The following is a 15,818-nucleotide window of genomic DNA, read 5'->3' on the forward strand; positions in this document are numbered from 1 at the left end:
TTGTTTGCACGGGTAGCAACTGTGCTGCAACCTTGGCAACCTGATGTTGACTACCTGGTCACACCTCAAGTCCACGGCGAGTCGTATCCAAATCATCCTGTCCCTCCCCTAGGTCGACTCAGCCATAAACGAGTACCCGGCGTGTTAAAAATCAAGGGTGGACATAAATAATGTTGCCCACAACGCTCACTCGTATGCCGTGCCCGGCGGGCCTTAATGGGTGCTTGCTTCAAACGCTTCTCCCGAAAGTACTCAGAGAAGCTACATGAAGGATCTCTGTGTATTTAAAGTTCAAGTTCATTTATTAGGTATAGCCCTGTGAGCCATTCGGCTCTTGAATCGGGTGCAACCGCAACAAACAAAAAACCAAAACATGAACAAAAAAACATCTTAAAGTGAATATGTGACTAAGTGCAAACAGAAAATCCAAAAAAAGACAGCAAAATATTGAAGAAAAAAACACCGTACACCAACGCTGTGTGCAAAAAATCTCAGTGGGATGCAAGTCAAACAACCAACAACAACCACAAGACAACTTAGATTAAGGCCATCAGTCTAACTCTGTACTACAACAAACAAACATGGCTAAACCAATACACTTTTCGAAATCACCAAATAAAGCCATGAAACCAATGAAACAGTGCTCATAGGAACTGTGCAACTGTTTTTCCACAATGCAGTTGGACGACTGTAGCCTAGGCAGACAAGTAGGACAACCATCGTGGGTAGTGACAACCCAGTGAGCTCACGTCAGTATGCTTCCACGAGGTCAAGTCTAAATATTTTGTATACAAGTCAGTTGTTTTCTGCCTTGTGTTTTGTGATTGAATGCTCAGATGAATCGATGGAACGTCCTGAGGACGAGACCGATGATGTAAGTGAAACGGTGCTTTCTGTATTATAATTATAACAGTACAATGTTTAAATTGCATTATCCTTTGGTTAGTTATTTCAGAACCTACTGAGGTACAATAGCTGTTTTTTAATGAACAGCTGTGCACGTAATTAAAATTACTTTTAATTTAGTATTTTGTGATTTCATTGATGTTGATGATATTGTTGCTGGGGATGATGGCGGTGTTACTGATGATGATGGCGGTGTTGGTGATGATTATGATGGGGGTGATTATGGTGGTGTTGCTGGTGATGATGATAGTGGTGTTGGCGGTGTTGGTGGTGATGATAGTGGTATTTTTGGTGATGATGGCAGTGTTGCTGGTGATGATGGTGGTGCTGGCGATGATGGCGGTGTTGGTGGTGACAATGGAGCGAACACCAGTAACAATTATCTAAACCTGTCCTGGGCATCCTCTAGGTCGACTCAGCCTCAAATTAGTACCTGGTAAAATGTATAAACATCGCCAATGGAAGACAAAGGCAGCCGGGCGTGGTGTTGGCCACCCACCCCCTTGTGCACCGTTCTAGCCTTCATAGGTGCTCGTGAACAGCACTTGCCCCAACCGCCTGTTAAGGCTATATGGGGATCTTTGTATTTTGATGGTGCTGGTGGTCATATTGACAGTGACGGTGGTCGTGATGGTTTTAATAGTGGTCGTAACAATTTAATTGGTTTTGATGATGACAAACATGATGACGATGATCAGTGATCAATGTATTCTCCAGAATTTCGAAGATAAAGAAGAAAAGGACACAGAATCAGAGGACACAGAAGAAAAGCACCTGGAGGAGGCTGCATCGGAACAATTGAAGGGGCAGGATGAGGATGGAGAGGGGATCCCTTGTCCTCTATGCCAATACCGCTTCCCAGAAGATGTTCTACAAGATCATGCCGAAATGTGTGGGGAGCATGCAGACGTCATCTCCCAGTTCATCAGTAAGCCCCCACATTATGCACTCTATCATATCAGCATTCCACACCTACAGTGTCACCCACCACTCTGTCTCCTTACACAGAGATCATGAGGGGCACTAAGAGGAAGTCCTCTCTTCAAATGGTGGCCTAATGTAAGATCAGACCTTGGAAAACAAAGACGGTCACCGCATCGTGCATGTTCAGACCACTTCTTCCGATATTAGGAAGCTTCTGGAGTTATTGAAAACTCATGTCTATAGAGCTGTTTTTTGTGTTTAGTATGCTGTCCTTCCCCCGCACCTCCGATTAGCGCGTTTCATTACGTACGGCGCAAAATAAGTTCGATATACAATTGTGCAACAGCTGAGGGATCAGGTAGAAGGTAGCAAGTGATCTTGAGGTATGGAAGCATCAGTGGGATTGGTCCCCATTACTTCGAGACATTGACCAAAGTTGACGTCCTCTTGGATACATTACTATCACTCGGCTGCAAACTCCGTGGTTATAAACAAAACAAAACTATTTTATTTCACCAGGTCAGGCCCACTGAGCTATATTTTTTTTTCAGAAGCAACCTGGCCACAAATGATATCTCAACGAAGTGGCTTATCGTGTGGAAATGTATAGCAGCAAAATAGGATAGAAGTATGTTTCTAAATGTGGTTGTGAAAAACCGGAGGACCCAGGGAAAAGTCCACGCTAACTTCAAATATACAGGAGTCAGGGTCGGGATCGAACCCACGACCTCCTGCATCCCAGGCGAGGGAGTTAACATCTAGACACGCTGGCCATCGTGGCAAGATGTTGAGAATAATTGTTATATATCGACTGGGAAGGAATCGTTTTTTAAACTTAAGAGATGCAATGTGAGGAGGAGCATGATGGTCAAAGGAATGTATTTCTCTCCCAAACGTTGTCCCTTTTAAACACAATAAGAATTCAATCTTTATTTGAGGCTTTCGTGACTGCAGGAATCCATAATCTTTGGTTCTTTCGGTAAAGTCATGTAGGTATAAAATAAAATAAATCACGACTTTTAAAACAGTCTGCCTCAGCAGCAGACTATGCTTTCCCACCTGATGATGGACGCTTGTGTTGTGCCCCGAAACGTCGTGATTTATGTTATTTTATACCTACGTGACTTTAACAATAAGAATTGACAATGGACTTTTGCGTTCAGGATACAGTAAAAAAAAAACATCCTGGTTTGCTGGACTTGCCCTTTCGGCAGACTGATGCTGGCGAAGTAATGGACGTATTCAATGCAGTATCCCGCCCCGCTTTGGGCTTTTGGCTCAAGGGTCAGAACGCGTGTCCACGGGGTCAGTGAGCACGCCCACTCGCCGCCTTGCTCCCCTGCGTAGGGTCCGGTGTTTTCTTCCGAAGCTCCACGTTCATGTCTTTTTCACTCCATCTCCAAACCCGTCACTTGCATTGCTCCGATCCCTGTGTGTCTCTTGCCTCTTTCACTCTGTCCTTGTGTCAATTGATTTCCTTTTGTACTCCTCTTGTCTGCTTCTCGGAGGGCATCAACACACCTCAGCGGTGAGTCCAGTGCAGCACTGAACGTTGGTCGGCACCCAAAATAACAAGATGAGATATTATTTTCTTCAAATTCGGTAAACAAAAAAACCTGAATATTTCATGAGCCGCCTAATGCGATGTGAACACAAAGACGCTGGGGTCCTTGATAGATGACGTCACGAAGCAGCCCTGAAAGAGCAGCACACGGGTCCCGAGCCACAGGTAGCCGTTTTAATACTTTTTTTTTTATATTTGCTGGTTTATTCCAGGATGTTTCTGTTACGCGTCGTCGCTTTAAGATGTTCTGTGTTCCTATTTTGTTTGTTGCGGTTGCAACCGACTTAAGAGCTGCATGGCTGACAGGGCTATACCAAATAAATGGAAACTTGAAGCCTCGCACAGACCAACACATCAAGAACTACGCACAACTCAGTTTGATCTGCGCTTTCAATGTTGATTTGAAGCTTTCGTGACTGCAGGAATCCATACTCTTTGGTTCTTTCGGCAAAGTCACGTAGGTAGAAATAAAATAAAATAAACCAAATCACGACGTTTCGATCGCAACACAAGCTTTCGTCATCAGGCAATTATATTTTATTTCTAACTACGTGACTTTACCGAAAGAACCAAAGAGTTTGCTTTCAATGTTAAATGTGCTTTGGATAGTTGCGTGGTGTTCTATTTTTCTTCTGAATTTTTAGTTTGTTGCATTTTGCAGCTGGTCAAACCTGTCAGCCTTCCTCCCTATTTGTCCAGCGAGCCGGAGTGTCACAGTGTTCACAATACTGCGTTGTCGTCTGTTGCTGTGAAAGATAACGTTGGAATAAACGGAACTTATTTTTGTGTTTCAGATTCGGAGCCCTATAATTGTCCCATTTGCAACGAAGCGTTCCCCATCCCGCAACTCCTTGAGCATGCACAATTCTGCGATGGATGGAGGAACAAAGAAGAGGGCAAGGCCAAGTCCAAAGGTAGCGTTTTGTTTTTCAAATATCCCCCGTTGCGAATCTGTCATTCGTATACCAGCTGAGTTGAGCTTGCAGTGTTGCCGTAGAGCGCCTTGTGTGTCGGTATTTACTATTTAACAGAATAAATTGCAGACCCCCTGGCTCAAAGAAGGATTAGGTAAAGTTCATCTCGGTTGTGTTCCTAAACCAGTGGGTCAAAACTTCCACAATTGTATGTTAGAAGTCAGTCTCTCCATCGAGTTTCCCAATCTCCATTCCTAATGGCTTATCACTGCACGCCATTTCAAGTTTACCACGTTAAAGTACAAACTACGCACTGCACGTGCCTAACGATTGCTAAGCGCTGAATCGCATTGCATGGAGAGCACACCTTCTTTTGAAACGGCGATGTCCACAGTTCATTTTTAAATGGGTTCTCTCTCCCTTAAATGAGTTTGTACGTGAAGAACGGTCAACATGAAAATGCCCGCCGTGATGGATCACACGGACTGGGATTTAGGAAACCCTTGGATAACAACGACTTGACCTCCCTTTAAAAAAATTAAGTGTAATTCACTTCATTGACCTGACGGGAGTGTGGGCTGAAGTTGACCCCTGATCAGGATATGAACTTCACGACCTTCCGATTGTGAGTCGAGCCCTCGCGCGAAGAGCACCGCTCGGAAGGAAACACGATTGTAGAGTACGTTGCGCTCCTTTCATACCGTACGCAGCCAACGGTGCTGATCGGAGGTGTGGCAAATTAAGGGTGCGTGCGCGGTGGCCTAGCTGTCGAGAGTGCGTGGGTTGCAACTCTACCAGGGCCCGTGGCCCCCACGGACAGATGCAGGTGCCAGGCTACAAAAGAGTGGGGCAAATTTCGATTTAAAGCTTTCGTGACTGCAGGGATTCATCTTCTTGGTTCTTTCGGTAAAGTCACGTAGAAGGGAAGTAATAAAATAATAATAAAAAACAATAAAATATTTTATTATGTTTTATTTTTACTATTTTATTTTAAAACATAATAAAATATTTTATTATGTTTTATTTTTATTATTTTATTACTTCCCTTCTACGTGACTTTCCCAAAAGAACCAAAAAGAAGAGTGGGGCAATTGGGGGGGGGGGGGGGAGGGTGGCGGCCATTTCATTCTTTGCACCAGGGCCAGTGGCAACCACAGCTCCGCCGCTTCAGTGTGCGATTGCGAGCACAGTCACGGGGGATCTTCTAATTGCTGTGAGTTCATCTCCTGGACATCTGTGAGAAAAGGGCTGTATAGTGCATTGAACTCCTCCAGTAAAAATACATATTCTGTTTCTGAACTGATCTGTAGTGTTTTCTATTTGTTGCAGTTGATGAGGAAGAGGAAAAAATCAACAGCCAACGTATACTTGACAGGTATCTTTTTCTCTCGATGTCAGCACAAACTTTTTACAGATAACAATCCGTGTGATATATTAGTCTCAGAAATGTGTCTGCTGAAACTGGTTTCAGCCCAACACTCTCCACCAGACTCATCCTGGTCTCTTGAGTTCTTCGCCACGTAATACAAATGAAACTCGACTTGACTCTCAGGCAACTTGTATCAACTCCCAGTATAGGGATGCCACAAGTGAATGTGCGCATGTAATGTTCATATTTAAGAGCTTGTCTCTTGGATTTTTCCTCACTTGATACAGTAAATTTAGCTGTGACGGTCGCACCTGATGACGGAGACTTGTGTTGCCTCCGAAACGTCGTGATTTATTATTTTATTTATATTATTATTTTATTTTTATTATTTATTTTTACCTACGTGACTTTACCGTAAAAAGCCTAAGAGTATGAATCCTTGCAGTCACGAAAGCTTCAAATCTAGAATTAATGTTCAGAACATCGTCAAGTGACATAATTCCAGGTATGAAATTAAGGATCCTGTATCGGGTTACTTTGGTGAATGCTTAATACATTATCTAGCGAGGAAATGTTTTGTGACTTGTCAAGCTCAATATAGAGACGTTTTGAGGTTTGTATTTTTTGCGGATGTCTACTTTTCGGCGTTGGTAACACTGATTGCGGTTCATTTCTCTCATCAGATTACTACAAAATTGCGTTGACGGCGGTGAAGGTAACACAGCGGGTGCCGTGGCTACAACAGACAATTCTACGGAGTCATCGCTAATTAAAATTTTTACAACAATCAGCAACCTTCTGGGCAAGGACAGCAATTGGACAAAGTGAGCCATAGCGCACACAAGAACACAATAAACAAGAGACAACTCTTTGGCAGTGTGGTTTGAGTGTCCCAAAAATAGTGCATCGTGTTAAGTTGTATGTTTATTAGGGCAGTGCTGGAGCATGCGGCCCATAATCCTGCACTAGATACGAAGATTGTTGCATCAAAGAAATGTTCAGCTCATGCAATCTAGGCCCGCAGCACTGTTGTTTAAGTGCCCAACTCACAATCACAACGGTGCTGAGTTAAAATCCTCGTCGGAGGGCATTCCAGTGAATCGTTTTACTGAGGCCGACAAAATGAGTGGCACTCTGAAGGAAGTCAACAACGTTATTGTGTTGTAGAGAATGCCCTTTGCCACAGTAATGTGGAATTTTCACAACCGGTTTAGGGCCATTGGTCAAGATGAACACCACTCAAACCTCGTGTAAGCACAGCGATAACTTATTTGACCTTTTTATGATATGCAGTAGAATGTTTTGCCTTTAGGGGAATTTATTTAAATATTATTCAGTAGCCTCAAAGCCATCTTAAACAATGGTCTGAGACTGTAAAAATATAACCCAACATGTAACCCTAACCCTCTTCCAAACCTGCAGCGAAATGGAAGAAATGTGGAAGCAATGTGATGGATGCCCCTTCAAGTTTATTGGCAAGATCATGAAACTAAACAATTCCAGTAAAGGCGTGAGTAGCATTGGTCCAAACAGCATTTTTTTTGGCATAGTCAAGTTCGTCATGGGAAAAGTAAGTGTCTTTTTTTTTTATCAAACTATTGTTTATCTCGATTATTGAATAACCATGTACCTGTTTTTCCTATCACTTCAAAGTCTTATCACTCCACACAATTGTTGTGCGTGCTGGCAGGTTACGTTGGTCAAGTAACAGAATGTTTATCTTATCTGACTACAGTGTACTATGTAGCTGCGCCTGAGTGAGTGACTAACATGAATTATAATTTTCAATGAGGGTTACAAAGTGAACCGTTGGTACAGTACTAAAAATTGTCAGGTCTGTAGTTCAAACGTCATCAATATATTTTTTTATTTTGGACCTCTCAAATTTAAGGAGCAAGATTGTTGAACTTTTTTACATTTTAACCCTAGGCCCATGAAGGTCAGCATTTGTATGTTTCCAATTATAGCAAAAGTAACAAAACATCAAGATATAAAATGTAAACACAAGCATCACTGATTTTCAGCCCTTACAAATTAGGAGATAAATACTGTATATTGAACTAATTTTTTTTTACTTAGCCATGCAGATGTTTGTATCTGGAGATTTCGAATGCGCCAAACATTTACTTAACTATTGACTTTTTGAAGCATGCCATACTAAAGCTGATAGAACGTGAGCAAAGTCTGTTTTCAGTGACCGGCATTAAAGACAGTTGTGTCGAAGAACAAGTTCCAGTGGTGTGTTAAAATACCATTATGATGTTTGCGCGTCAAAATATAAAGTAAAATTTGAAAAGATAAATATAAAATATATCTATTTCAAGCAATTTTGATTTGAAGCTTCCGTGACTGCAGTAATCCATACTTTTTGGTTCTTTCGGTAAAGTCACGTAGAGTAGAAAAATAAAATAAAACAAACCACGACGTTTCGGGCGCAACACAAGCGTCCGTCATCAGGTGGGACAACCACAGCAAGAAAAAATTGCTGCAGTGGGCGAGAGAGCTGCCGTGGCAAGAGGTTATATAGGTAAGAAAGGGGGGAGGAGCAAGGGGGGAGAGAGAGAGGGGGTGTGTGGGGTAGGGGGGCGCTGCGTGAGCGCTAGGGGGAGAGAGGACGTGGGAGGGGGGGAAGTGGGCGGGGCTGAAAGTGGGAGGCTGGGAAAGATGTGAATGCGGGGAGAAATTAACTCGGATAAAATTAACCCGTAAAAACAAAGTTTTTCACTATAAATCCTTGATATGCGTGGCATCGGTTTTATTTTATTATTCATTTCTGTTTTTCTTGAGTAAGAGTTTCATTTTAATCACAATGGTATTTTAAATTAAATATGACATTTTCTTTTTCCATAAAAAGTGGAAAATTTTGGATTTTTTTTTCACGAAAATCAATTGTCACGCACAACGAGTCTGTGTGCAAAATGTCAGCTCGATTGGATCACGGGAAGTGGGTTAAAAATCGACCGAAAGATTTGCATGGTCGTAAGCGCGCAAGCAAGCAAGCAAGTGAACTTAACATAAAGGATTTAAAAATAGGGTAGTACCCGGCAGATATGATGGAAACAATCATAAACAGTTAAGGTTTTACCTGGTTAATAACATCCTTCCAATGATTGCTCAATTTGTATCCATCTTCTCGGTTGAAGTTATGCCTATGTTTATATATCTGGATGGCTTATCAAAGGTTTGTTCATGAAGCCATCCAGATATAGAAACATAGGCATAACTTCAACCGAGAAAATTGATACAAATTGAGCAATCATTGGAAGGATGTTATTAACCAGGTAAAACCTTAACTGTTTATGATTGTTTCCATCATATCTGCCGGGTACTACCCTATTTTTAAATCCTTTATGTTAAGTTCACTTGCTTGCTTGCTTGCGCGCTTACGACCATGCAAATCTTTCGGTCGATTTTTAACCCACTTCCCGTGATCCAATCGAGCTGACATTTTGCACACAGACTCGTTGTGCGTGACAATTGATTTTCGTGAAAAAAAAATCCAAAATTTTCCACTTTTTATGGAAAAAGAAAATGTCATATTTAATTTAAAATACCATTGTGATTAAAATGAAACTCTTACTCAAGAAAAACAGAAATGAATAATAAAATAAAACCGATGCCACGCATATCAAGGATTTATAGTGAAAAACTTTGTTTTTACGGGTTAATTTTATCCGAGTTAATTTCTCCCCGCATTCACATCTTTCCCAGCCTCCCACTTTCAGCCCCGCCCACTTCCCCCCCTCCCACGTCCTCTCTCCCCCTAGCGCTCACGCAGCGCCCCCCTACCCCACACACCCCCTCTCTCTCTCCCCCCTTGCTCCTCCCCCCTTTCTTACCTATATAACCTCTTGCCACGGCAGCTCTCTCGCCCACTGCAGCAATTTTTTCTTGCTGTGGTTGTCCCACCTGATGACGGACGCTTGTGTTGCGCCCGAAACGTCGTGATTTGTTTTATTTTATTTCAAGCAATTGCCGTTCATTAACGTTCAACCCGAAAATATTTGCACGAAGCAATAAAAGTGTTTTACATTATTTTTCCTATATGAACAACGTTTTTTTATACGAAGGACACTTTTGTTTTACAGATACAAAACCAGGATGAGCGTCAAACAGTTGTTGTGTATTGCAAAGGACTCTTCATCAAGCAATTATTGCCATGGGTTGAGTCGATCGGGGGATGGGTAAGCCTCAACTCGTCTGTACTGTGGAAGTCACTTCAGCTGTGCACTTTTAAATCATCTACATTGAAAACTAATTTCTTTAGAACTGATTTTTGTGTTTAGTTTGTTGTCCTTTCTCCCGCACCTTCGATGAGTACGGTTGGCTACGTAATGAAAAACATGTGTTTAGATTCATATTCTTGGGTTTTTTCGGTAAAGTCACATAGGTAAAATTTTTTAAATTTAAATTAATTAAAGTAAAATAAAAATAAAATAAAAATCACGACGTTTCGGAGGCAACACAAGCTTCCGTCTTCAGGTGGAACCGTCACAGCACGCTTGCTGTATCAAGTAAATGAGAAATGCTGTGACGGTTCCACCTGAAGACGGAAGCTTGTGTTGTCTCCGAAACGTCGTGATTTTTATTTTATTTTTATTTTACTTTTATTAATTTTTATTTTTTTACCTATGTGACTTTACCGAAAAAACCCAAGAATATTAATCCTTGCAGTGACGAAAGCTTCAAATCTAGAATGTGTTTAGATTATTTGGCTGCTATGGATTTCCACGAAATGGGCTGCCTCGTTGGGCTATAGTTTTTGGCCGGATCTCTTCTGAAGAGGAAGCTAATAGCTCAGTGGGCTTTGCCTGGTAAAATTAAAAGTATGTTTTTTGTCATTTGCTTACCTTTCCTATACTTTGCTCCTCCTATTGTAGTTTTTGTACTGTTTGTTGTTGTCATGTTCTGACTTGGCGACTAGACATCTGTAAAAAAGAGCTTAATAGCTCGTCGGATTTCTCCAGTATAAATAAAGATTCAGATTCTGATGTTGGTTTAAATACACATGACCAACAGCAATTTTAATCATTTATAAAGTCAAAGTGTATCAAATTGCCATGGGTCTGTGCTCATCTCCATTGGCACTCTTGCAAATTGAACTGTCGTGGTCTTTCTGCGTTATCACGTGGTTGGACAAAATGAACTTGATTGGCAGCTCTGAGCCAGTTATAAGAAATTCCCACATTTGTACGTTTGGGAGCCCGTTCGTCAAAAGGGCTGTCAACTGTTGACTCTCCACAGTGGTACTGATGTTATACACTTCCAAGCGATGAGTTGAACCATAATACAACTTTACAATCGTGAGTTGAGCCCACAGAGCCACCCAAAGCTGCATACAAACTACTCCCTGTTTGAGCAAGGCTCGGTGTGTTTATATCTGAAGCGTGCCTGTATCAGAAGTTGCCCTTCGCCTGATGATGCTGGTTGTAATTATTGGCGAAACGTCGTACTCGGATTAAAAATGTTGTGGATTTGCTCTCCAACACACCGGTGTGCTGTACTAGTGACGAATTGGCACGTTCTGTTTACGTAACAAATCTTACTAATTGCTTGTGTCGGGCGGTGGCGGGTTTAATGACACATTTCCGCGATCTAACCTAAAAAAAAAACGACATGTAAGGGATGCACTGCACTTTTATAAGATGTGCTAATAACCAGCTTCAACTGTGCAGGATAATCGCCAGAACACACTGTGTGCAACCAGTGCTACTGACACCACCACGCCTTGCCATTGCTTCCACCATTGGTTCATTAAATTGGTGATCGATCGTTTCAGGATTTCTCACGTCAATGCCAACGTCGTGTTTTGCAGAAAATCTTGCTGATGTGGCTGGTCTTCCTGGTGGCCATTTGTGGAGTGGTGTATTTGGCCTACTTGTCCTACACCAAGTTCAGGGAGTGGCGCCAGGCACGGAACAAGTCTTGAAGTTGCGGCCTACGACGACATGATTATTTCAATCGGACATCATTTATCGAAGCTGCCCGTTTACAGTCACTGGAGGACACTCTATTCAACTGTCCAAACACACATTTAAAAAGAAAAATACCTGAAATATCTTTGGTAACTATTTCTCAGTGTTAAGATTGTTGTATTTCTCGATGCCAAAAACCGAACCATACATATCACAGCTAGCACAAACACGACCATTTAAATACGCGATCTCATACAGTTACCTTGTTATTGACTACTATATTTACCCAAGAATGTCAGTGTGTAACGCGCGTGACGTCACTCCACGCCAGCCCCCCTCATTAATAATCATGAACAGGTGACGTCCTCCATATTGGACCCGCCCGCCATTAATAATAATTAGCAGGTGACGTCACTCCACATGGGGGGGGCGAGGCGTCTCCTCCCCCCTCCTCATCGTCAACTCACAACCCTCACTACAAAGGCAGAACCCTCATGTCACGTGATCTCCGTAACGTTATTGAGACATCAAAGTAAAAAAGGACGTCATGATGAACAAGGGATTATAACCTTTAAAGCAGGCATGTCCAAAGTCCGGCCCGCGGGCCAATCACGGCCCGCGGTCAGATTTCATACGGCCCGCAGCTTCGGTCTTATAATGTGTTATTTATGGCTCGCTAGCTCTGTCAGAATAAATACATCATAAAACTTTAAAGATGTAATTCCTCCTTCCGCCACACAGTGGCAGCACCATTCTAATGCTCTCTGGCTCTGCATCCGTGACGCGAACTAGGCCTCAGCAAGGTAAGGTAAAAGTTAAAAGGTAAAATCAACGAGCCTACCTTTACCCTACCTTTTACCTTACCACAATACAATCACTCTACCCTACCTTTTACCCTTTAGCAGGTAAGGTAACAGGTAAAAGGTAAAAAGCAACGAGCTTACCTTTACCCTACCTTTTACCCTTACCCCATACAAATTACCCGATTACAGGGTAATTACTAGGGAACTACTACACATGAGCAAGGTTTATAACGGTAAATGCTAGGTAGAGCGCTTTAATCATATAGAATACTCTCGATGATTCCAATTTTACACACTTTCTTTTAACTCACTCTGTTATTGTTGTCGTTATTGTTGTTGTTGTATCCTCAAATCTTGAAACTAAATTTTTACCCACTTCCTAATGTGGTATCGACTGCAAACTTGGTATACTTATGTCATACTGATGACAATACTATATTCTATCATAAAAAATCTAATATTTTTGTAACATTATTTTTGACATGTTATGTTTCGGCTTGGGTCTAATTGTCCACGCTCAACTGACGTTGGCTGTAAATCCCCACGGCCCCTTACGCTGTGGAAAGCTTCGGGGCCACTTCCTGGAGTCGTGGAGTTCTTTCATTACTTGTACATTTCATAAAAGCGTGTTTTTAATAAAGTTTGTTTTAATATTACTTATTAAATGGAGGCCACGGACTGCACGACGGAGCTTTTAGAGGTAAACAAGGTACTGTATTTACCGGGTAATACTTTGCACTATCTTTACCCTACCGGGTAATTCTTCCAAGCTACCTTTACCCTACCCTTTACCTTACCCCTTGGCATGTCGACATCTTTACCCTTTACCCTTTTACCCGGTAAAAAGGGTAAATTACCTTACCTTGCCGAGGCCTACCGCGAACCCTTCTCGAATCATTTCTGCCATGGCGACTGCAAAAAAAAAGAGAAAAGTTGATAGTGAGGGCCGCCGCTTTCAGGAGCGGTGGGAATTACAATACTTCTTCATTGGAAATTGAGGAAATTGTGTTTGTCTAATTTGTAAAGAGACCGATGCCTTGTTTAAGGTTTTCAACGTAAAGAGACACTACGAGACTAAACATGCTACAACATACGACAAGCTAACAGGGAGTGACCGCGCTGACAAAGTTAAGCAACTCCAAGCTGCTCTGGCATCGCAACAGCGATTCTTCACGCGGGCCTGTGAGTCAAAGGAAAACATCACCAAAGCCAGCTACGAAGTGGCCATGTTAATAGCTAAACATAGCAAACCTTTTACTGAAGGTGCGTTTATCAAAGACTGTCATGAAAATGGTGGAGAACATTTTCCCCGAGAAGAAGCAAGAATTTATGAATGTTTTCCTGGCACGCAACACTGTGGCACGGAGAGTTGAGGACATATCGTCAGATATTCAGAGACAACTGGGGGACAGGGGAGTGGCTTTTTATTATTTCTCATCAGCCTGCGATGAAAGCACCAATGCATCTGACACTGCACAACTACTTACTTTTTTTAAGAGGAGTTGATGAAAACATGAACCTGACAGAGGAGCTGCTTGACCTCAAAAGCCTTAAAGCTGTTGATGATATGAAACTACCATGGAGTAAAGTTTCTGGGATCATTACCGATGGTGCGCCTGCCATGGCTGGTGAGCGAAGTGGATTGTCCACACTGATCTGCAATAAAGTCAGCGAAGAAGCAGGCAATGCTATTAAACTTCACTGTATCATTCACCAGCAGGCTCTCTGCGCCAAACATCTCAAATTTGACGATGTTATGAAACCAGTGGCAAAGGCAATCAATTCTATTCGCTCTAAAGCTCTATACCACCGACAGTTTCAGCAGTTCTTGGGTGACATCCAGGCTGAATACGGTGACGTAATATATCACAACGATGTGAGGTGGCTAAGTCGGGGGTCCGCACTGCAGCGATTTTTCTCTCTCAAAAGGGAAATTGGACATTTTTTGGGTGAGAAGAGACAACCAATGGAAGAACTGTCCGATCCTGTATGGCTGGCAAATCTGGATTTTTTTGGTTGACATAACGAAGCATCTGAATGCGCTGAATGGATGCAATGGATATTACGTCGCGGTCTGCTTTTCGCTTGCAAGTTTCAGATTTACTGAAATACACCCGTCAATTGGACGGGCAAAAGGCTCGTAAATGATAACAAAAAAAGGTTGAGAAACGCAGAGCTCAATGAAATGTCAGTGTCGTGCCTGTGAGCCAAGTTCACATCACTGAACATATAAAATTTTGACTTAAAACTTTCGTGACTGCAGGAATTCATATTCTTGGTTCTTTCGGTAAAGTCACGTAAATAGAAAAAAAAATAGGGATTTTTTTTTCTTCTATTTGCTCCGATTTTTCCCTCTCCGTTTATAAACATGCGTTTAGAGTATTTGGCTACGATAAAGTTGCACGTGATAAGCCACTTCGTTGAGCTATCATTTGTGGTCAGGTCGCTTCTGAAAAAGAGCTATACAACTCAGTGGCCCTTATCTGGTAAAATTAAAAAAATCTTTCTCGCCATGCTCGTTATGAATGTTTTCATATCTGTAAATGTATTCACATTTTCTTCTTTGAAATGTATTTACATGTTCACATTGATCTCATTCATATGTAACTCCCTTAACCAAATCACATTTCGCTCATCTAATTCATTAATAGTTTAACTCGTTTAACATTTAATTCATTAAACTCAATACTCATTCAACTAAAAGAGTTGGAGCCGCCCCTGTGGAAAATAAATCTGCCAGACGGGAGGTGATGGCGTGGCATTTACGAAAATAGGAAATTAAACATTTTGTACATGATATTGAACCAATCGAGAACTACCGTAATTGTTTTTGGTTTAAGTTAAAGTTTTCCTGATATGTTTTTTTTTTGCCCGCGTGGTTATATAAACTTATGTGTTCGTCATATCATATCATTGTCCGGTGCAACATTACTTGTAACACGCTTCTTTGTATGAAGGAAATAATTGAAATATTTATAGATGACAAAAGTTTTAATAAATCTAGTTCACTTGAAAATTAACGATATGTACATCATTAGAGACAAATCCATTTGCATGTGTAGTGACATATATATGGTCACTACGTAGCATAGCGCTGGCTGCTGGCAGGGAAGGGGATCTGCAGCTTGAGGCAGCCCTGACTGACAGCAGGCCACGTGACAGACCCGAGAGGGATCTAGGGTAAAGGTTACGGAAGGGACACATCGAGAGCCCACTAGTAGGTTCCAGAAGGGGGGCGTGTCCAGGGCGGAGCGAGGCCACGCTGGAAGTATAAAAGGGGACCCCGAGCAGGAGCACGGGGCTGTCGTTTGGAGTGGGATCCCCGTCGTCGTCGTTGCTGAAGATCGTCGCCATCACCGCTGTTGTCTCGTGCCTTCGTCGCTGTTGTCTCATCTGATATATTGCGCTGCTAGACGTAGGTGG

General features: G+C 42.1%; 1 protein-coding gene across 2 annotated transcripts in view; it reads left to right on the forward strand.

The window, feature by feature from the left end:
• LOC133351400 (uncharacterized) overlaps nucleotides 1-15,303 on the forward strand; it is a 32,524-nt gene extending 17,221 nt beyond the window's left edge. For both annotated transcript variants that reach the window (XM_061566565.1, XM_061566566.1), the window contains exons 6-13: nucleotides 837-874; nucleotides 1,624-1,834; nucleotides 4,189-4,308; nucleotides 5,638-5,683; nucleotides 6,361-6,501; nucleotides 7,100-7,247; nucleotides 9,766-9,861; nucleotides 11,493-15,303. In XM_061566565.1, the coding sequence (XP_061422549.1) occupies nucleotides 837-874; nucleotides 1,624-1,834; nucleotides 4,189-4,308; nucleotides 5,638-5,683; nucleotides 6,361-6,501; nucleotides 7,100-7,247; nucleotides 9,766-9,861; nucleotides 11,493-11,606 (914 nt within the window). In that variant the 3' untranslated portion in view covers nucleotides 11,607-15,303. The remainder of the gene's footprint in view (nucleotides 1-836; nucleotides 875-1,623; nucleotides 1,835-4,188; nucleotides 4,309-5,637; nucleotides 5,684-6,360; nucleotides 6,502-7,099; nucleotides 7,248-9,765; nucleotides 9,862-11,492) is intronic.
• The last annotated feature ends 515 nt before the right edge of the window (nucleotides 15,304-15,818 follow it).

The sequence above is a fragment of the Lethenteron reissneri genome, chromosome 37, assembly GCF_015708825.2.
Source record: "Lethenteron reissneri isolate LAM-NWPU_2019-01 chromosome 37, ASM1570882v1, whole genome shotgun sequence".
In the NCBI taxonomy this organism is placed as follows: domain Eukaryota; kingdom Metazoa; phylum Chordata; class Hyperoartia; order Petromyzontiformes; family Petromyzontidae; genus Lethenteron; species Lethenteron reissneri.